We start from the raw sequence: 23,400 nt of genomic DNA, 5'->3' as shown, positions 1-23,400 counted from the left end.
ACATTTTAAATATTAAATTTTTGATAAACAAGAAAAAAAGCAAACTTCGGCAAGCCGAAGTTCATATACCCTTGCAGTTATTGCATGAATTAAATACTTTTGAAAACATTCAAATTATGATTTCCTTGAGTATATGCTGAAAAACATTGAAGCTATGATGATTTGCAGCTCAATTATTAGATAGTTATTTTATATATTTTTATTATTTCTATGGGAGCTATACGAAATAGTCGTCTGATTTTGATCAAATTTAAACCGTAATTATAAAATATTTTATGTCGAAGAACTAAAAAATAAATTAAAAAACAGCAAAGTTATAATTTTTTTTTTTTTTTTTTCCGATTGTTCCTATGGGAGCTATATGCTATAGTCGTCCGATCTGGCTCGTTCCGACTTATATACTACCTGCAATAGAAAGACAACTTTTGGGAAATGCAGATAGCTTTAAAACTGAGAGATTAGTTTGAATATAAACGGACGGACAATTTATAAAATTTATTTAAATTTAAATTTATTTTAAAATTAAATTTTTATAAAATGTTTAAATTTGGTTGTTTTCTAAAACTGCTGTCAAACTTGTGTCTTCGTACCTACAAAATCGTCCTCAATCTGTTGTACGTCTTCATTTGAAAATGTCAATCGTGGTTTACCCCAAGGGTCAGTGCTTGGCCCTTATTGTTTACATCATATGTTAATGCGTTATCTGAATGTAATGTTTACTTGTATGGTGATGATGTCCAATGTATGTGTGTCGTCCCTTAACAAAAATAAATAAGAGTATAAACGTTGGTAACAGAGAACTTGCACGTCAAATGAATGGACATACTGCAATGGACTTGGAATTATAGCACCAAAATCAAATTGTCGTGCCAATGCAGAAATAAGGTAGTTGTTAAAAATTTGCAAAGCACTGAGAATAAATAACGCGCCACTTGAGTATTAAGAAATATATGTAAGCTTAGTTTTCACATTCAACAGAACACTTACCTGATCATGTTACAAAGCCTGTACGGAAAACAGGCGGCATAATAAGGACATTATCCGTAAATAAAAATTGACTGCCCACTCATATACGTTTTATAATAGCTAAGTATTTTTAAACTGTGGCACGATCAGTAAAAACAAAATGTAGTATTTATCTGAATAGCAAGGTAAATATTCCCTACCGCATTAAATGGATAAAGATGTAAGTCTTAATATTTCTTCAAAAATTATTTCGAAAAAAACACGTTGTATTTGTTAAAAAAAATGCAGTTAAAGTCTCTAAAAGGGCAAACAATTTAACTTTCAGAAGAACATAGTTTGACGCCAGCCATAAACAACTAACCTAACTTTTAAGTTGGTACCTTTTGATGTTTTTTTTACTTTCTTTGTTGCTTTTAACAATGCCCAATTATTCTAACTTTAATTAGTTTGAAAGCTATATATGTAATATATATATATTTATAAATATTTTAGGCTTCTCTACACTGTTTTTGTATTTTATTAAATTTGTTCATTATTCGTTATATATGCAATATACATTTTGGAGATCTATTACTAAATTGAGAAATAATTTATAATTTATAGCTGGCAGTGGTGGTGGTCGCACGACATGTGCGTAAATTCAAATAGGTACTTTAGTTACAGAAAGTATCGCGCGGAGTCTTTCCACACATCGAGATTGGTCAATCCTAAACCGAAGACCTACTTTCATTTGACCAACTTTACTTATACAGCCGCCAAATCATGTAAAATTCCTTCGATTAACCGTGCTCTACTCTTTTGTGCAGTCGCTAGCTTGCATGAAAATTCGCTAACTCTCTCTCGTTTTCATTTTTTGGTCTCAGCGATTGGCTGTCCTGTCTGCAAGTTTAGTCTAAATGTATCTAAAAAAAATTTCAACATCAAATCGATTTTTTTTAATTCTACTAGCTTAGCAAATTGCTCTCTAAGTATTTTCATAAACATTTACCCTAAGCCTTTGTAACAATAACCCGAGTTTATCTGTCAGGTTGCGAAAACTCCTAAACTCAAGTCCTAACAGACGTTTTACCTTCTTGCCTATAGCTTCTTTTGACGCTATCGTTATTTTTTAATATTCCAAGTTGCCATCCGGAAGTTATACATTGGTTGATATCAAATTCGAACTTACCATGGTTTTGTGTTTTGCAGGACATCTATAAGGGTCTGACATTTGGGCAGTTTCCTGGTCTTAGTGCAAAAGTTATTTGAACAGACTTCAGGGAGTTGATTTTAATTTTCCAGCGAAGGAACCAGGCTTCAATCAGACAGAGCTCACCTTGCAAAAGATGAGATGCTTCGTCTCTAGATGAGCTTGTTGCCAGAATTGCTGTATCGTCAGCATATGTTGCAATTGTGCAGTTGTTTGTTAGTGGCATATCTGCCGTGTATAGTGTGTAAAGGACTGGTCCCAATACACTCCCTTGAGGAACGCCTGCGTTTACGTACGTACGTTGTCGTATCATTTCTCTGCTGCACGTAGAAGCATCTCTTAGACAAGTAGGATCTCATTAATAAATAGAATGGAGCAGGCAGTCATTTCTTTATCTTGTAGAGTAATCCATTGTGGCAAACACGATCAAACGCTTGCTGAACGTCAAGAATTGTTGCGGTGCAATATTTTTTGTTCTCAAGTGCAGATGCAATTTCATTGATAACCCTATGATATTGCTCAGTGGTCCCGTGGTCGTTTCTGAATCCGAATTGATATTCAGGAATGATGGCAAGTTCGTCCAAGCAAAGTGAATTCATTTAATAGGCAACCTCATTTGACAGACAAGTTTGCTATTTCAGCTTCTGTTATAGGATTGCTTAAATAGATTGGCTGAAACACAGAGTGCAGGTGTTGAGCAAATGCCTCAGCTAGTTCATCGTCAGATCTACACCAATTTCCATTGCTTTTGCGGATGATTATGTTTCTTTTTGCAGGTCTCTTTAGATATTTGGTTGCTCTCCACAGGTTATACTCTTTGTTGCTAGAATTAGGGTCTAAGTTTCTCAAATATGCCGCTAGAGATTCATTTCGTAGGTTAGACAGTAATTGTTTAAGCTCAGATGCAGCTTTGTTGTGTAACTTTTTCTCAGCAGGATAGTGAATTTCTTGCCAACGTTATCTCAGATCCCTTTTGAGGATCTACCTATATAACATTTTTGTATTCTGAATAGACGTTACCAAATTTTAATTCATTTATTGTAGCTGATGCACACCGACTGTATTAGTGTGTTGTCTCCTTAATCTTGTTGTTGAGTTGCTCTTTTAAAAAATTTAAGAAGAGCACGAGTAGTATCACATAAAACTAATAGCTCTTCACTAGATGCCAACTCCGAATTAGTTTTGTCTAATGACCACTGTATATTAAATGCCTTATCCACGTAAGCATTAATCACATCTAATCGACACTCTATCTGCATTAGGCCCTTTAGAGTTCCTTCTGTCATTGATGCCTAGATTATCTTTTTTTATTGACAGAAATAGCTTGCTGCTGAAAAAGTTCCAATTCTTCTCTATAAAGTACAAAAGACAACTTATGTCCAATGCGTTTTTTGGGAGGCATGATATGAACTTCAATTTACGCGTTACACTAATTAACTTCCTTCACAATACTCGTTACATATGAGCCGTCGTTATCGATTTTTATCGCGCTTGAAGAGGAATCGAAAATAACTATTTTGGGCTAATGAATGTGTGTGAAAACATGTGCTCCGCCGTTATGTACAACAATTAAACCGTGTTTGTGTACTTTTGCAAAAAGTTTCCACTTTTTTTTATAAAAAAAAATTGTTATATTTATTGCCACAGACAAGATTACCAATTTGATTTCTTAGCGCAAATAACATATTAATATGTTACCTGGTATTCGGCAAGCAAAGACAAAATATGGTATGTGGATCTATTGGGTATAATTTTCCAACTGCTTTCGCTGGTTTTAATGAACTTCTTTATGCATAGAGCTTTAGTCGAGCGCAGCGGTTGCATATGCAAATACAAAAAGAGGAAGAGCTTAACATAAAGTTCTGAGCTTAACATTAAGATTTTACATTCTAGAATATCGTTGCTTACAACAAGTAAAAAGGTATCTTATATTCGTCTACACCAAAGACAAGGCCAGCTTACCAAGACCGTGCACCTCGGCCATCAGTTAGCTTCCGCCAGGTTTAACAACCATCATAAGGATCTCTCTTACCGTCAGTTTAAGGCAGGTTTCGTGGTGAGCACAAAGTCGAGAGTATGAAAGAGGATGCCAGGTTCCCAAACCTAAAATGAGGATTTCACCATAATCCAGGAAGACAACGTGTGTGTAAATGCGTTTATTCCCGATTTTGACGCCAACTGTTGCCAATAAACGGGAGAGGTTGATGGAGATGGCACAACCAGCTAGCAAAAAGGAGAAAACAACCAACGAAGTAGTTCGCGGAGGTTGTAAAGGACAGGACGATTATCGGCGTCGTCAACCGAAAATACGGGAGCGGTTTGATCCCCAGAAACCAATGGGGTCTGGGTCAGGGAGGCTCTCACACGGGTCTCTCTTAAGGTGCTGAGTAATAATTCAAGAACTCCACCGGACTGCACTGACGCAGGCAGCCAACTTATTGCCTGTGAGGACGAGCGGTCGGCAAATATTTACAAGGCTACTATCGCGATGGAGCCAACTTGAATGTCTGCAATGGCGTTGGGTCCCAGCAGAGAAAGGTTCTAAAGATTTTCACCAGGCTTAACTTCAGGATACCTTCAGACGCACAGTAGATCCAATGAAAAATTAATCTGCACCACAGTAAGGTAGCCATATCTTTTTTTTTTAAAGGCCATGGAATCACCGCAATGGACGCATTGCTTAATTAAAAACCCTGGATTGTGGGTAATAAAATCTTTGGCCTAAAACCCTCAAAATATACTAACTTCAGTAACAGCGGTAAGGATAAACCTAGAACCTGTATTCTTATCAAAATACCTCACAACGGTCAGACTCGAGCTGAACAAAATTACACACCACACATATCATCTTTCTACCTGGAGGCCACGACCTAGCATGGTCTAGAGTGCTCTGGTAGTGGTATCACCAAAAAAAGAAGGGACGTCAATACCCTATACTTCGAGTCCCTGACTGACCAAATCTGACTATCGGTGGTTGGGAATGACCATTCTTTCTCTGGCCACCGTTAAGAGTTTACCATAAATACACTATACTCTCACCCAGATGAATTCACCAATTTAAGGAAAACCATCTGGAAGTACTACACAGTACTAAAACTAACATAAAAATTCTTCCACTATTTATTTGGAACACCCAGGATAAACTAGTGGAAATAAGAAAAATCTCCACAGACATCTGCAGGGAAGCGTTAAAAAGAGCCTGAGCTAGTAGAAAAGTAAAATGGAACCATAAACCCGCAGACAACAATTCAACAAGGCCAAACATAAAAACACTGGCAATATGTGGAGTGAGCTCTAACCGAAACTGAGCGTATACAAAAAAGAACAAGACTGGCCAAAAGTGCGTCCGCCTTTGCAGAAGAATAGAATCGACCACCGAGGCTGCTTGGCTCGGAAAGATTCTATCTTAATCCCTCAACACCATAGGACACCTCAAAAATACAAAACAAATGGACAGAGACAAGCGAAGACAGTCACTTACCTCCCAGTCCTAGGGATACAACAACTCTTTCAGAAATATCTAATGCATAACTAACCCTGCAAAGCATCCACATCATCTAACCAACGTTAAAAATAATCTTCTATAATTGCATATTTCTTCAACACATACCTAAAAGTTGGCTAGAAAAGTTGAGCAAGACATAGATGTACATGAACTTAATAAAAAGTTCTTAAACTGCACAGTACCTGAAATCACTGAAAATAAATATCTGAACCCACAATTTTTACCTGAAAAAGTCTGTGATATTAGGTTTGGGTTTATGTGTGTTAGCCAGTGTGATGTCCTTCAGAGTATACTTAGACTTAAGAGTAACGTTACAGGGTTTGACAACATGCCATACATAACGCTTACCTTTAATACTGCACTGACAACGTATTCATATCCGGACTTTTGGAGAACTACAAAAATAATTCCGATTACCAAATCAAATAATGACTATGGACTCATCTCCATTTTACCCTACCTACCAAAGGTATTTGAAAATCTAATGGCTGATCAAATTAAAAAATGCAATGCTAAATAATATTCAGTCTGGTCTAAGGAAAAATAGAAGATGTACCACAGCTGTTTTAAAACTGGCAGGCGACTTAAGGGAACAAGTAACATTGTTTTCTTACAGAAAATTGTTTTCTTACAGAAAACAAAATGGTAATTGTTATTAAAAATATTATTTATATTTATTTATAAAATATATTTAAATTTTAAATATTATATTTTTGATAAAAAATTTAAATTACAAAATTTATTTACATTTCAAATATTAAATTTTTGATAAACAAGAAAGAAAGCAAACTTCGGCAAGACGAAGTTCATATACCCTTGCAGCTATTGCATGAATTAAATACTTTTGAAAACATTCAAATTATGATTTACTTGAGTATATGCTGAAAAACATTGAAGCTATGTTGATTTGCAGCTCAATTATTAGATAGTTATTTTATATATTTTTATTATTTCTATGGGAGCTATACGATATAGTCGTCCGATTTTGATCAAATTTAAACCGTAATTATAAAATGTATAACCATTACTATATGTCGAAGAACTAAAAAATAAATTAAAAAACAGCAAAGTTATAATTTTTTTTGTATTTTTTTCCGATTGTTCCTTTGGGGGCTATATGATATAGTCGTCTGATTTTGATGAAATTTAAAAAGTAATTCTTAAATATTTAACCATTACTATATGTCGAAGAACTAGACAAAAAATTAAAAAACAGCAAAGTTATAATTTTTTTTTTATTTCCGATTGTTCCTATGAGAGCTATATGCTATAGTCGTCCGATTTTGATGAAATTTAAACCGTAAGTCTGAAATATTTAACCATTACTACATGTCAAAGAACTAAAAAATAAATTAAAAAACAGCAAAGTTATAATTTTTTTTTTTTTTTTTTCCGATTGTTCCTATGGGAGCTATATGCTATAGTCGTCCGATCTGGCTCGTTCCGACTTATATACTACCTGCAATAGAAAGACAACTTTTGGGAAATGCAGATAGCTTTAAAACTGAGAGATTAGTTTGAATATAAACGGACGGACAATTTATAAAATTTATTTAAATTTAAATTTATTTTAAAATTAAATTTTTATAAAATGTTTAAATTTGGTTGTTTTCTAAAACTGCTGTCAAACTTGTGTCTTCGTACCTACAAAATCGTCCTCAATCTGTTGTACGTCTTCATTTGAAAATGTCAATCGTGGTTTACCCCAAGGGTCAGTGCTTGGCCCTTATTGTTTACATCATATGTTAATGCGTTATCTGAATGTAATGTTTACTTGTATGGTGATGATGTCCAATTTATGTGTGTCGTCCCTTAACAAAAATAAATAAGAGTATAAACGTTGGTAACAGAGAACTTGCACGTCAAATGAATGGACATACTGCAATGGACTTGGAATTATAGCACCAAAATCAAATTGTCGTGCCAATGCAGAAATAAGGTAGTTGTTAAAAATTTGCAAAGCACTGAGAATAAATAACGCGCCACTTGAGTATTAAGAAATATATGTAAGCTTAGTTTTCACATTCAACAGAACACTTACCTGATCATGTTACAAAGCCTGTACGGAAAACAGGCGGCATAATAAGGACATTATCCGTAAATAAAAATTGACTGCCCACTCATATACGTTTTATAATAGCTAAGTATTTTTAAACTGTGGCACGATCAGTAAAAACAAAATGTAGTATTTATCTGAATAGCAAGGTAAATATTCCCTACCGCATTAAATGGATAAAGATGTAAGTCTTAATATTTCTTCAAAAATTATTTCGAAAAAAACACGTTGTATTTGTTAAAAAAATGCAGTTAAAGTCTCTAAAAGGGCAAACAATTTAACTTTCAGAAGAACATAGTTTGACGCCAGCCATAAACAACTAACCTAACTTTTAAGTTGGTACCTTTTGATGTTTTTTTTACTTTCTTTGTTGCTTTTAACAATGCCCAATTATTCTAACTTTAATTAGTTTGAAAGCTATATATGTAATATATATATATTTATAAATATTTTAGGCTTCTCTACACTGTTTTTGTATTTTATTAAATTTGTTCATTATTCGTTATATATGCAATATACATTTTGGAGATCTATTACTAAATTGAGAAATAATTTATAATTTATAGCTGGCAGTGGTGGTGGTCGCACGACATGTGCGTAAATTCAAATAGGTACTTTAGTTACAGAAAGTATCGCGCGGAGTCTTTCCACACATCGAGATTGGTCAATCCTAAACCGAAGACCTACTTTCATTTGACCAACTTTACTTATACAGCCGCCAAATCATGTAAAATTCCTTCGATTAACCGTGCTCTACTCTTTTGTGCAGTCGCTAGCTTGCATGAAAATTCGCTAACTCTCTCTCGTTTTCATTTTTTGGTCTCAGCGATTGGCTGTCCTGTCTGCAAGTTTAGTCTAAATGTATCTAAAAAAAATTTCAACATCAAATCGATTTTTTTTAATTCTACTAGCTTAGCAAATTGCTCTCTAAGTATTTTCATAAACATTTACCCTAAGCCTTTGTAACAATAACCCGAGTTTATCTGTCAGGTTGCGAGAATTCCTAAACTCAAGTCCAAACACCCGTTTTACCTTCTTGCCTATAGCTTCTTTTGACGCTATCGTTATTTTTTAATATTCCAAGTTGCCATCCGGAAGTTATACATTGGTTGATATCAAATTCGAACTTACCATGGTTTTGTGTTTTGCAGGACATCTATAAGGGACTGCAACTGGTTCCGAAAAGTATCACTGACTGTACATTTTGATTTAGATGAGCCTCGATGGTAACTTGAACTAATAAATTGCGGATCCTAAAAAGAACATGTATAATAAAAACCATCAGTTTAGTACTCTAATGTTTGCCGGCTTGAGGTCAAGTGTTTGTTGGTAAAAATTAAAACATAAGTGTTGTGACAATTGTGGAATGCAATGTGTCAAGGAAGAGCAAAGTTCAGCTCTGGGGAACTTTCAATCCAATCTGTAAAGAAGAAAACTAGTGACTTCATTAATTTTTATTTACTCCAGTTAATGTTCACAATGATGAACTTATAATAACCTATGGGATTGATAAAACTTTTAACTAAATAAACGCGAAGATTTTCCGCACGCTAGCACCACTGCCTTCTTCTCATCTAGGTTGTGGAAGAAAATCGTTAAAGCTGCTTGTAGAGCTTTGAGCCGTTACTGTTAACTATCCGAATCATCAATGATAATTATGCTAGCGATTGGGTCTGAAACACCCGTACATGCCGCCCCCAATGCTGGGAATCAGCATTAAGTTCAGTTACCGCTCGACGGAGAACAGTAGCTATAACTACATAAGTGGTACAATCTCTGTCACCGGCTTCGGTGTACTTTGAAATGGTAGTCGGCAAATTTTAGAGAGTGATCGCTTGTAGATGCCGGATGCTGTTTATAAAAAGACTAAACAAACTAAACTGTCGTTTCAACTCATTTGGAGCTGTTCGTTCAGTTTAGCTGCAAGTTGGCTTGCTCCGTGCGCCATTTCGGTCTCGCTGAGACACCCAGTCTGACGACCATCGCTGCCAAAATTTTCGAATAAGTTTCTAACCTTCCATAAAACGGGCGTTCAGCGATTTATCTTGAGAAGATGGGTCCGGCAGGACCATATGGGTGTCATTTATTAGAAAGTGACGAGGCATTAATGCGGTTAAATCTTTTGGATCGGCGGTTAAAGAGCAAAGTGGCTGTGAGTTTAGACAAGATTTTATTTGGACAAGCACCGTTAACAGTTCCTCAAATGTCAAGCTCGTCGTTTTAAAATAACGGTGAATATGTGTTTTAACTTTAAACTTGATCCCTCCGTCGCTATACATATGACTGCATAAGCCACAACGGCCAATGAAACTCTGAAGAGCCCACAAAATATAGTCCGGTGACTTCTTTGTGGCTAAACAAATAAAAACCGCAATGTAGACTTTGTAGGTGTGGAGTCCTTGGAACCTTGCGTGTTCAGGTGAGCGTTTCGAATTACCAGATCCGTGAAGTGATGCGACTTTGGTAAAATAATTGGGTTTCTTTCATTTGTCGATAAGTGACGAGCGTTTTTGAGCTGTCCGCGAACACGCATAATTTCCTGATCATCTTAGTTAAGGCATTGTATTCGGAGAGCGATTTATATGCCCTTAATCCGTTAATCTCAATTGAAAATACTTCGGCTTGCACCATTTTTACTTATGTATGTATAGCGCTTTGAAACACTTGAAACGTTAGCAATAATAAACAAGAGTTTGTTATAGGATGAGTACATGGATATGAGTGATTCGGAACTATGTGGATGTGTATGTCGAGATATTGATAATTTTTCATACTGACCCATACTGCCTAACTGACCTAACGAAGTCGGCCATTACGTAACTCTAGTAAGCCATCAACAAACATCTTAATGAGCTAGTAAGCCAGCAACAAACATTATAAATAAAAAATTTTAAAATTTTTTGGCTTTATACAAAAATAATACAATTATACAAAATACAAATGTTTGTTACTTTTTGACAAAAACCAATTTCGATATTGTCGAACACGGCATTTCTGGCGAAATAAACGGTGACTATTGGTGACGCATTCTGCTCGAAGTTGTTTTAACTGATTTCCAGTGCGGTGACCCTGCAAAACTGCAATCATTTCTGCAAGAAACCATTCATTGATGTCCGTTATAATGATAGGTACTATTTATTTTAAAGAATTCAGGAGAAGAATAGGGAGCACGGCTCATGGCATCCATGTGAAACATTTTACTGCCATTACTGCGAATTTATTCGCAGTCGTAATCGAGAATTTTAATCCACCAACCTGCTATTTGCGTAATCAACACTTTATTGACCTTGACCTTAGCAACAACGGAACAGTCAGTAACAGTCCGAACGGTTTTTCCAGAACATAAACCCTGAACCTCTGTAACGTTTCTACGAGAGCCAAAGTTTGGAGCTCGTAGCTGTTGTACTTACTTTCATCGTCAGTACAGAACCTGTTAAAATACCAGACGGGTCGTCAGTTCGTTTTATCCTGAGATTGTTATAAAACTCCGATTGCTCAAGCGTGTGTGTGTACTTGAGATGTGCGGCCAAATCTTAAAGGACTAAAACTGGAACGCAGCACATATTAGGGAATAGTTTTCGACGAATTTTCGAACGAAACCCGTAAGACACAAAAATTGAATTACTTCTTTTACGTTATTGGGGACCTAGAAGTTTCTAATAGCAATCACCATGTTTTCGCCAGGTGTGATACCGTCTTTGCTTATAATATGGCCCAGGAATGTTATTGCTGATTTTTATTTGTCGTATGGAAGAGTTAAGCCGCTTTCTTTAAGCATCCGCAAGAATTTTTCCAGAATTTGGATACTCTCATCAATTGTTTTTCTAGGAAGTATTATGTCTCCTGGTTCCATATGTTTTACGATTTTGTTCATAACTGCTTGGAATACTTCTGGGGCATTGACGAGTCCAAAAGGCATAGTGTTATATTCGTAGTAGTCGTCTGAAGTAACAAATGCTGTAAACTATTTTGATGATTCGTGTACCTTGAGACGATAGTCGGTAGTCGACGCAAAGACGATGCTCTCCATTCAGTGTTTCGACGATAACAACTCCTCAACAGAAGGGCGGTCTAGAGTCGTTGGAATCTTCCGAATGTTCTCAGCGCAGCACTCTTTACCTTGAATTATCAATTCGAAAGAGTACATTTTCGGTTAATAAATGAATGATTTTCGAATTAACGTTCTCATACTGTCTAGATCTACGAATGCAACTGTATCATTACCGTTTACCGAGATGATCTTCGATATTTCCAAAACAGAATCAGAATAAATTTTATTAATTTTTTGCCGTCTTTCGGTTAAAATAGGTTGCTGTTAAAATAGGTTGCTGGTAACCTCGTGGCATCTCTCATAGATTTTGACATCTTTAGAAAAACGACCGCAAAGTTACTGGGACATGGAAAGTCATTCAAAAATAGTGAAGTAAACTCTGGCCTTGTTTAAAAGATTTGTTCCGTAGAGTCTACCCAATAGCGAGTAGTACCAAGCATCTTTAGTTGGACTGAAAATATAAGTTTACGATCGTCCGAACGATAACTGATGAGAGTCCAATGACTTTCCAGCCGATGGATTGAATTCTGGAAGCAGGGCGAAAATACCATTGACGTGTCCATACGAGGGATTTAAATTCTCATTGCCAACAGAATAAGGGTAATCGAAGTACCCAAGAGGCGTATACGTACCGTTTGACTTATGCTTATGCATTTAAATTATTTACAGCTGTAAAATAATTTCCATAGTTAAAATGAGACTCAGGAATTTTCTGTTTAATTTTTCTGTTAACATTCTACTGATTTCGCTGTTCACGAAGACGGTGACAGATAAAGCATACGGATATTGTTTCCCATATATATATTGGCCTGTCGTGAATAAAATTTATTTCCTATTGTTTCAAAAGGAGTTTGCATATTTATCTTTGAATGATAATTTTTAATAAAGTGAACTATTTTTTTCTTTAGTCCGTCAAATTGATCAGTACTTATTTTATTTAGCTGTTTCTGGTCGCATAACACAACGACGGCGGGCTTGATATTTTTACATTTTATTATTTTATTAAACTTATTTCATTTTTTTCCTTATTATCATAATATTTTAACTTTTTGGTTTTCCCTTAATACTCCAAGACTCTCTTTTCTGTATTTATTATAGATCCAATTTTTCTTACTAAATTGAATCCAATTAGAAGATCGGATTCTAATCTTTCGATTTCATAAAATAATTGTATTGTTTTAAATATTTGTATAATATGGTAATACTTAATACTTTGAATTATTAGTTACCTTTTTGTATATTTAAAACTCATTTTTGTTTTTATATATTTATATTTTTATTTATATTTAAAATCTTTAGCTGCTTCTTGGTTTTTCTGTCTATCCTATTTAAATAAGGCATTCCCCTGTAGGGGTCTGGTCTAACAAATGATCTTAATTGATATTATATACTCTGGTTAATTTATTAGTTGGCTGATTTACTGTTTCATCTGGTTCCATTTTTGAGCTTAAGTTTGCTCTCTATTTTAATTATTTTTATATCTTCCTCGGTTATATTTGCATGCCAATTATTATTCTGCTGCCGATTGTTATTAGGTCAATCGATGGATCAATATCCATTGGCTCGACGGCTTGTTGCTTTAGATTTTTATTTTGATTATTGTTTTTCCAAAAATTTACCTTTTGTGGCAAATTATAATTTTGGTTATTAAACCAATAACTTGACATTTTATTATTATTATTGTTCATTATTGTTATTAGTAATACTTGTTCAAATCGTAAGTTTTTTCCCTGATATTTATTTGCATTTTTAAATCCATGAAACCTGTTTGCAAATTAAGCACGGAAATGATTTGATTCTAATTCCAATCTAGATAAGACTGCTTGAAAGTTTAAAACGGTGCCATGATTCGTAAGAGCATCCTTCCCTGCTCCCATAACTTTATTATTTTGGTTTAAAATTTTGGTCCACCTTAATTTTAAATTCACCTTTAAATGGATTATTTCATTTATTCATTTCCATTTAATTGCTGCTAACAATCACTTTTACTTTGTTGTGTTGTTTGGCGGGTTTTTTAATTTCTCCGTTTTTATTAAACTTATTTTTCATAAATCAATTTTTGGAACTTTAGGCGCCAATTGAACTCGTTGTTTGTAGATGATTTAAAAAAATGTATTAGTTTTTTTAATACTCGGGTGTTAAGTCTTTATTCTTATTACTCCATTAAAACAACCCCTTTTTAATACTTGTGAATCGATCGCGGTCTCGATCAAAATAAGACTGACTCTTCATTTCTTAATCTGATCCAATGAACCTCGGCCATGAGCTTTTCTTTTTGAACTTTAGAACTTCAATTTATGTTTAGATTAAAAGCTTAAGATGAATCTGTTGCATCTCATTGTGAAATTCAATTATGCTGACCAATGCAATTTGGTGGGAGCTTAAAACGCAAAAGGCGCAATTGATTGGGCTACAAACGGAAGCTGATGTTTACTTCAATTCGAAAATATAGTTTTTAATAGTTCGAAAATATAGTTTTTAATAGCCATAAGCACGTAACTTGCACGGTTTAATTATAATTAACTCAACTGTCTGGACTACAAAATGTTTTTGGTGACAAAATATTGGATATTCGTCGCCAGGCTCAAGAGTTGCCACAGCGTTGGGACTTAATAATTCTGTTTCAGAACTAGTTCGTGACACAAGTTCCTTAGCATGTAACATTGGTGAGATTCGTAAACTGGTCATATCTATTGCCTACGTAGAACCCTCATCTTTTTCCCTTGAGCGGGAGAGTTATATTTTGACCCCGGGAAGGCCTTTGTGCAGTGTGGGAAATATTTTAAGTGATAATAATTTGAAGGATCAAGTGGCCTGCACTGACAGATTACAAGTGCTGTTTCTTGCATGGTTTGAGTAACATATCGTAAATTAATTTGGATAATTATCATATTTCTAACAACCAAAGTAGTGGTTAGCTTATCCCTAACTAAGGAAAACATACTTAAGTGCGATAACAGAGATCACAACTACCCTGATAGCACTTATAGTCAAAGACATTCTGTGAGCGCTGTTTGAATTAAGTCGCTATTTTATTTGGCTCATATACTTAAATTTATAATTGTTCATGTTTGAAAAACAACAATTTAATGGCATACACTATTTTTACAATACTGCACCGTGGGACGTGAAGATTAAAGCTAATTTGCTTGTAGAAGATGTCTGTAAATATGAGCGCAACTTTCAACGTCTGTTTTGGTAGTTAAGTCTTATGTTTGTGGGTGTGTTTATTATGTGTAGCATTTCTATGGTAAATCGATTTCTGTAGTGTTTCTGTTCCAAAATTGTTGCTGCTTGAAAATTTGGATAGTGGCCGCATTGTGAATTGCTTTGGTTTCTTAATTTAAAATCTGGTTTGTGTTGTGATAATAGTGATCTAAGTTTAGATTTAGTTGTCCCTACATGTATGCTTTTACACTTGCCATAGTCTCCATTGCAAGGTATTTTGTATATAACATCGTTTTTGTGGGACATTGGAATTTTTGACGTTGTTTTGCATTAATTCTGTCTGGTGCAAGATAACTATAAAAGTATTATTATTTTGCGATTCTTTAGCTTTGCTCAAAACATGTGAAAAATCTAATCCTCAGTGGTCGGAGAAGTAGTGATTTTTGACTAAGTAGTTTATTAAGTTTTTAAAGTCAACATACATAAAGCGCTTTTTTTTATTAGTTATTACAATTTTAAATTGCTAGTCAGTTTTTTTTAAGCGCTTTTATTCCTAACAAGAATTTCAAATATATACGTTAAAATATTGGTAAGCATTCCTTTTTACAAAGATATTTAAATTTTTTAGCGTCCGAAATTAGCATTACATATTTATTAAATTATGTATATGTGCCGACTGCGGCTTTATACTGTTCGTATAAAGTGTTCTGCCGATATTCTGCCGCTGTTCTGCAAGCAAGTCAATGTCCTATGCTCCACCTTTCAGTACTGAAATTCCCTCTTCTGCATATTCCTTGCACCATGTTCGAAAAAATAAAAAACAAATGCCGTGCTTTCAGCTGAACTGCATTGATAACACCATAAAAAAGGAAAAAGAAACGCTTCCATCCCCCGCAAACACTAGCGGCAGAGCACATGCCGGTCAGTATAAAATCGATGTCGGCACGTACATTGTCAATTTTCGCCGTGCAAATAGGATGGGATCATTTTATAGTATGTGTACTCTCCGCTGCTCTTCGCTGTATTCAACAAATGCAATACTTTTTTTTTACGGGTATAACAAATAAAAAATAAAGTAGATCTTCACACTTATTATTAATGTTGAAAAGGTCATGATGTGGCGTCAATAGCCCGGGAGTTGTCCATATTCTTCTGAGTAAATATTAAAAAAAAAATTAAGCTATGTCGAGTTCCGCTGAATTTGATTGTTCCTATGGCAGCTATTTGATATTAAACAAAAACACCTCTAGATCTTCAACTCCAAAAACTTTTGAAATCAAAATTTTGGGACGAGTATTGTATCCTTGAATAAAAACTGAACTTTTTATTTATTTAATAAAATTCGTAATCGGCACCCTATGTAATCGATGCATATATCTTCCATTGGGGGGAAGAAAAAGTAAGGAGCCGCCGAAACCCTTTCGAGTTTTTACTCAGATTTGAGTTTGATAATATTTTCGGATTTCCCTTTAACATAATCGAATATCCCTTCTTAATTTGGATTTGCCACTGAATTTCCTTGTGGCCCCATTTCTTTTTAAGCTAAATCAGTTTGGTTTGTCAGAGTTTAGCTGACTTAGGGCTGAGTAAATGTTGGCTCGCTGGTATCCCTCAGCTATAGGGGATTATTGGTAAACTAGTTTAATTGAAGGCAATTTGTTCTGAATACACCATAAACTGATTTTGTTTAAGTAAGATTGTAGCATATTTGCTGTCATTTATGGAATTCACTGACATGTACATTTTTAGGTCATCCGCATAAAGAAGATACTTGGCAGATTGAATGCAGAAACAATTCATGAATGAATATAGTAAACAGCAAAGGACCAAGAGAACTACCTTGAGAAAGACCAGGGGTTGCTTCATAGGAGTTAGAAACAAACCCGTTGACTTCAACATGATAGGATCGGTTTGCCAAATAAGATGATATCCAATTTAGAAAAGAATAATTAATACCAAGCTTTAAAAGTTTTGCATTCAAGGCAGAGTGGGAAACCTTGTCAAAAGCCTTGGCGATATCAGTATAAACTGTGTCCACCTGCGAATGGAACTCAAATGCTTTTATGCAATGTTTCGAGAAAATAGCTAAATTCGTGGTCCTAGATCGACCAGGCATGAACCCGTGCTGATTAGGGTTAATATAAGAACGTATTTGGAGGGATAATTTTTTTACTACAATTCGCTCGAATAGCTTTGCAATATTGTATATTTAAGCACTAGGCCTGTAATTAGAAACCTCAGAATAGCTTCCGCCCTTATCAACAGGTAGAATTTTGGCAAATTTTCCCTCTAGATATTTATTTACCCTGAGATAGCGAAGAAGAGAAGATCATCTTAAGGGGTTGAAGAAGACTATAATAGAATTTTTTAAGAAAAAATTAAGAAACTCCAACATTGTCCGACTTAGTGGAGTCGTCAAAACGAGAAATAGCTTCGGAAATGTTCTTATCAGTTATTTGAAGGCAACCAATATTTGAAATTTCTGGAATAATATTTAGAATTTGCTGGTGATTCCAGGCACAAGCAGGCTCAAAATTAGCCAAGAAAAAGGAAGCAAATAAGTTTGCAATATTCTTCCCAGAGATAGCGGTAGCATTGTTATATTACATATGACGTCATGGAAGAAGAAGATTTCTTTGAATTACTAAAGCGCCAGAACCCATTTGGATTGGATTTTAAGTATATTCAATCGGAAATGTATTGGTTATACATAAATCTATTTAAAAACACAAATTCCCGCTTTTGTTGTCTGCATATATCAACTTCCATTGGATTACCCCATCTAATAAATCTTTTGTAGAACTTGTTTCTTAAATTTGTATATTTCTGGAAACCTTTAGTATACCAAAAAAGCCTATAGGAACCCCGTACCTTGGTTAAACAAGTGCTGTCAAGAGTATTTTAAAAGCGACAAGAAAGTATTTGTCGTTGGTCTCAATGTAAGCATTTGTTAGCAAGTAAACCCAAACATCACAAATAGAAATAATAAATTCAGCAAGGCTTACCGAGAATGAACAATAGAATTAATGACTATTTAATCTAGTGCCCTATGCAAATCATTAAAAATATTATTTATTTGGGTGAGGCCCATACTATAACAATCATCAATGACAATAATTTCATGTGGCTGGTATACATTGCCAGTTACCATAGCATGGGATTGCGGATCACATGACCATACAACAGATCCCAAATTAAAATCTCCTGTCACAACGAAACCAACAGAGGCATCTATGCTGGCATGTAAGCTGGCAATGTTATTCATATGCGCCTGATAAAGTGTAAAGTCACTTCCAGGGGGAATATAAGAATCTACTATTACAGTCTTCCCAGACGATCCACATACCTCGACAGCCAATTGGTCCATAAGAGAGTCCTCGTTGAAAAGTACAGCTGTGCAGCAGCAGAAGGTACGGCGGACAGCTACACCTCTACCTCTCTCGCACTGCATTCTGCTGAAGTATCTATCCTTGCGATAGACATGGAAAGTTTGTATTGAAGAACTTATTAAAGTTGAAGTTAGGGTTGAGCCAGGTTTCGACCTATATTATTATGTCTCAACCACTGTTGATGTACTCATGAAGACCGACTGAGTTTTGGTTCTCATTCCAGATATGTATTGAAAGTACATTTTAAGGCAATTACGTTTTATTCTTTTGTCTGATGAATCCTCTGAAACCGTTGCCATAGCTTCATGACGGAAGTCATGTAGTGGTATAGTAAAACTCACAGGCACCCTCTACGTTGCAAGTCCAAAAAAGGCATTCAGAGCCATTCGCAACATTTCAGTCCACATGGAAGGGGGAGGTTATCATTACAAAGGTTATAGTTGCAATCTATTCGCACAATCGTAGAAGAAGTGAGTGCACTAGGGAGCGCGATGCAGAAAACTCATCATCAAAGAGAGGCAATAGAAGAGAAACTTGTGGAGAGAGCAATCGTCCGTAATAAAGTAAGATTTTACAATCTTCAGAACTGCAGTTATAAATAATGCACAAAAGTGAACCACTAATGACGTCAGTGCCAGTGACGTCGATTATTGTGGTTTTTTGATGGAAGCTTTGTAGGGGTAGATATGTAGATAGTGTGAGGAGTCTTAAAACTCCCCACAAATTCCGAGGCAGGAGAGCTGCATAGCAACAGCGAAGGAGGCGAGAATGCCGGAGGAGTCAAGGGCAACAAGGTCAAACGGTAAACAACGGACCTTGGACCCGGGCAAAGCGGAGACACCGAGGACTAACGGTACCACGCTGGACATTGGACCCTCACACGGCAAGGGCAACAGGGTCGAACGGTAAATTGGCGGACTTCGGACCCGCACAAAGAGGACGCACCGTGAACTAACGGTGCGGCAGTGGACCTTGGACCCGATCACGCGAGCTGGAAAAGGGAAATAACGGGACCATCACAGGCTATAAAAGGCGGCGCAAGCGCAGCACACGGAAGAGTAAGAGTGCGATAATCAAAGCGAGTGCGTGTACGCGAGACCAGTAGCAGGTTAATCAAGTGCTGAGTACCAGGATCAAGATCGCAAAGTCGAGACGCCGAACGACTGAGAGTCTACTAGGCTGAGGCTTCAACGCTGAGATCCAACGGGTGCTAGGTCGTGGTTAAATCGAGCTCAGAGAGTCCTTGCGTGGAGTCTGCGATAAAGGTGGCTGGGCGAAGAGGTCGAACCTAGTTCTACCTGCTAGGCGATACACCTTGCCGACACAATCCGGACCAACTTAGGAAGCCTGCGATAAAGGTGGCTAGGCGAAAAGGCAGAACGGCGTTCTACCTGCTAGGCGAAACACCTTGGCGGTCCCGACAGTGAGGTTCGCATAACATCCAGAGTCTCGAAGGAGCCGTCACGAGTCAGATACCAGCAAGCAGTCGACGACGAGGAGCGACGCCGCGAAGGACAGCGACGGGGAGCGACGCCGCAGAGGACGACGACGAGGAGCAGCAGCAGCTGAAGAGCCGCGAGGCTTGTAGAAGGAGACAAATAAAGACAGTTACGAGCCCAACAGAACTCTGGCGTTATTCTTTGGTCGAAGTCAATCACCCAATATAAATTTGGTGGAACGAACCCATAACCTCTGTGAGCTAGCCGCCCTTTAACGTAGCGAGCGACAATACATAGAAATCAGGTCCATGAGTGATTGCCCTGACCAAGAGAACAAAAGATCAAAGATGGGAAAGTCCTGGATTTATAATCTCAGGAAGGAGGACTTCGCCGAGGTGAGCAATATTCTGGGAATAGAACTTGAGGGCTCGGTAGAGGCGATGAGGAAGACCCTGGCAGAGACGGTTGACCGCATAACGGAAGACCCGATCGTGGCAGAGTTAGTGGCAGGTCTGGAGGTCAAATTCCGGAAGCTGCCGGTCCCAAAATTCAAGCTAACAGCCGCAGATGCCGAAGGCCTTATAGCAAGCCTGGATATTCAGAGCATGGCAAGCGACGGCAGGCAGCGAGAAGGCAGCCGCGAGAGGAAAGAAAGCGTACGGCCACATCCGCAGGACTACGTCAAGGTGGCCAAGCAAGTCCGAGAGTGGAACTTTCGGTATGACGGCAACGACAAGCCACTGGAGTTCCTGCAGCAGGTGGAGTGGTCAGCCGTGACATATGGTCTGGATATAAATCAGATCCCACGAGCAATGCCGGAGCTACTGCAGGGCAAAGGCCTAAAGTGGTTCATAGGCAACAACCGGCAGTGGGACAACTGGGGAGATTTCATATTCAGCTTCCAAGGATATTTCCTTCCTCGAGGCTACATGGAGAAGCTAGCGGACCAGGTCAGGCAGCGGAGGCACCCATACGGGGAAAAATTTAAAGATTACATGGTGGACATGCAGACGATGATGCGGCCCCTGGGTATGTCTGCCAAAGAAGTCCTGAACAGGATAAATGAGAACAGCACGCCGGCCCTCCGAATGTTTATCCGGCCGTACGAGTGTCGGCACCTGGACCCCCTGATGGCGCTGGCAGACGAGTTCGAGGAGCTGGAGGAGCAACGGGAGAAGTTTGAAATGGAAAACCACTCCCAGAGGACACAGAACCGCCCAGTGCCAAGGCCAAGGGCAGAGCAGGGTGCGGTGTGTAGGCGGTGCCAGGAGGACGCGGAGGCGCCACGGAGGCATACGCCGCAGGAACACGGACCACCAGCCGATCGCAGTGGATTTATACAGAATCCGGCCAACGCGTATCGCAGATGCGGGGGCGCGGACCATTGGACGAAGGAGTGCCGGAACCGGCGACTCACATTCTGCTGGCGATGCGGAAAGATAGGGGTCCGAACGGTGGAGTGCTGTTCGGGAAACGCGCAACGATCCCAGCCTCCGAGGGGCAGCCAGGGATCGTAAGGTGCTGCCTCTCAAAAATAATTGGCGACCTGAAGGCGGAAGAAATGCAACTGTCCGCCACAGTGCTCATAAGTGACGCGAACGTTAAGGCCACGGTGGACACCGGCGCGACAGCGAGTTTCATCAGCAAAGAGCTGGCGGACAGGCTGCAGGCGGCAGGAAAGGTTGGACCCACAAAAAGGCAAGTACGGATGGCGGACGGTAGATGCGGAGACGGAAAATCGCAGCTAGAAATGCAAATCGGACTTGGCACAAGAAAAGTGGAGCTGCTGATCCTCCCAGGATTGATCGACGAACTGGTGCTAGGATGGAACTTCCTCACCAAAATCGGAGCCGAGGTGAAATGCGCAGGTCACAGAGTGATGATACCGGCGAGGGACAGACCCGAGGCTGGCTAGAGGAAAAACTGTCGGTAGCAGTCGTGGAAGCCGCGAAGGAATTTTCGGAGAAGGATGTGGACCAGTTTTTAAAGACCGAGTTGGAGAGCCTGGAAAATCTACAAGGCACGTCAAACGTGGCAGTACACAGGATCACCATGAAGGACGATCAGCCGACCATGAAGACTAACAGCGGTAGTATCCGAAAAATCCAAAAATGCAGGGCGAGATCAACGCCAAAGTAGACGAGCTACTTGAAAAGGGCTGCATCGAACCGTCAAGGAGTCCGTACAGCTCACCAATAGTCATGGTGAGAAAGAAGACCGAGAAATGGAGGCTCTGTGTGGATTTCAGGCAGATCAACGCAAAGTCCGTGAAGGATGCATATCCAATGCCGATGATCAACTACATCCTGGACCAACTCCGAGAAGCTAAATATATTAGCAGCCTCGACTTGAAAGACGGGTACTGGCAGATACCGTTGGAGGCAGCCAGCAGGCAGTACACCGCATTCACAGTGCCAGGGAAAGGCCTGTTTCAATGGAAAGTTATGCCTTTCGGTTTACACTCGGCATCAGCAACATTCCAGCGGGCGTTGGACCAGGTAATTGGACCCGAAATGATGCCGCACGCTTTCGGGTATCAGGATGATATAATCGTCATCGGACGGACACTAGAGGAGCACATGCGGAACCTAAAGGAAGTATTCAGAAGACTGCGATCGGCAAACCTGAAAGTAAACGCTGATAAGTGTAAATTCTTCAGGAAGGAACTTCTATACCTAGGGCATCGCATTACAGACCAAGGCATCGGGACGGATCCGGAAAAGGTATCAGCAATAGCATTGCTAAAACCACCGGCAACTGCCAAAGAACTACGGCAGTACTTGGGAGTGGCGTCGTGGTACAGGCGTTTTGTGCCAGATTTCTCACTCAAAATTCCGACCAGGGTGAGCGGGTTATCTCCTATTCCAGCCGGACCCTAAAAGGAATGTTTAGCAATCGTGTGGGCCATAAGGAAATTAAAGCCATACATGGAGGGATACCACTGCAAGGTGATAACAGATCACATGGCCTTGAAGTGGTTGAATAGCATCGAGAGCCCAACCGGAAGAATCGCGCGGTGGGCACTGGAGCTCCAGCAATACGACTTCGAAATCACATACAGGAAAGGCCAGCTGAATATTGTGGCGGACGCACTGTCGTGGCAGCCCTTACCTGAAACCTGCCGAAGGTTGAAAACGAAGTCACCTGGTCAGTCAGCAGAACAAGCCGGATGTAGCTGGATAAGGGACATAAGGGGCAAGATAGCACAGAACCCCCAAAAATATCCGGACTATTTAGTGGAGGCCGACCGGCTGTACCGGCACATTCCTCACAGAGCAGGAAACAAGGATGTGGTCGCATGGAAGCTATGCGTACCAATCGGGTCAAGGCAGCGAGTCATGGTTGAGAACCACGATATACCGACGGCCGGACACATGGGCAGCCGAAAGACGATCGCGAGGGTGGCAGCGAGGTATTATTTGCCGGGCATGCACCACGACATTAGGAAGCACGTGCGGAACTGTGAGAGCTGCCTCAGGTACAAGCCCAGTCAGCTCCAGGCAGCCGGAAAAATGCTGACACAGATCCCAGAGGAGCCCTGGGCCACAGTATGCGCCGATTTCGTTGGGCCGCTTCCTCGGTCGAAACACGGGAACTCGATGCTACTAGTGCTCGTAGATCGGTTCTCGAAGTGGAC

General features: G+C 38.7%; 1 protein-coding gene across 5 annotated transcripts in view; it reads right to left on the bottom strand.

Annotated features, from left to right (window-relative positions):
- The window catches only part of LOC108136797 (myosin-I heavy chain), a 1,412,760-nt gene that overhangs the window by 989,980 nt on the left and 399,380 nt on the right, over positions 1-23,400 (bottom strand). For all 5 annotated transcript variants that reach the window (XM_041710095.1, XM_041710096.1, XM_041710097.1 and 2 more), the window contains exon 9: positions 8,848-8,969. In XM_041710095.1, coding sequence (XP_041566029.1) covers positions 8,848-8,969 — 122 coding nt within the window. The remainder of the gene's footprint in view (positions 1-8,847; positions 8,970-23,400) is intronic.

The sequence above is a fragment of the Drosophila elegans genome, unplaced genomic scaffold, assembly GCF_018152505.1.
Source record: "Drosophila elegans isolate 14027-0461.03 unplaced genomic scaffold, ASM1815250v1 contig_767, whole genome shotgun sequence".
NCBI lineage: Eukaryota > Metazoa > Arthropoda > Insecta > Diptera > Drosophilidae > Drosophila > Drosophila elegans.
This window is presented reverse-complemented; position numbering and strand designations above follow the sequence as displayed.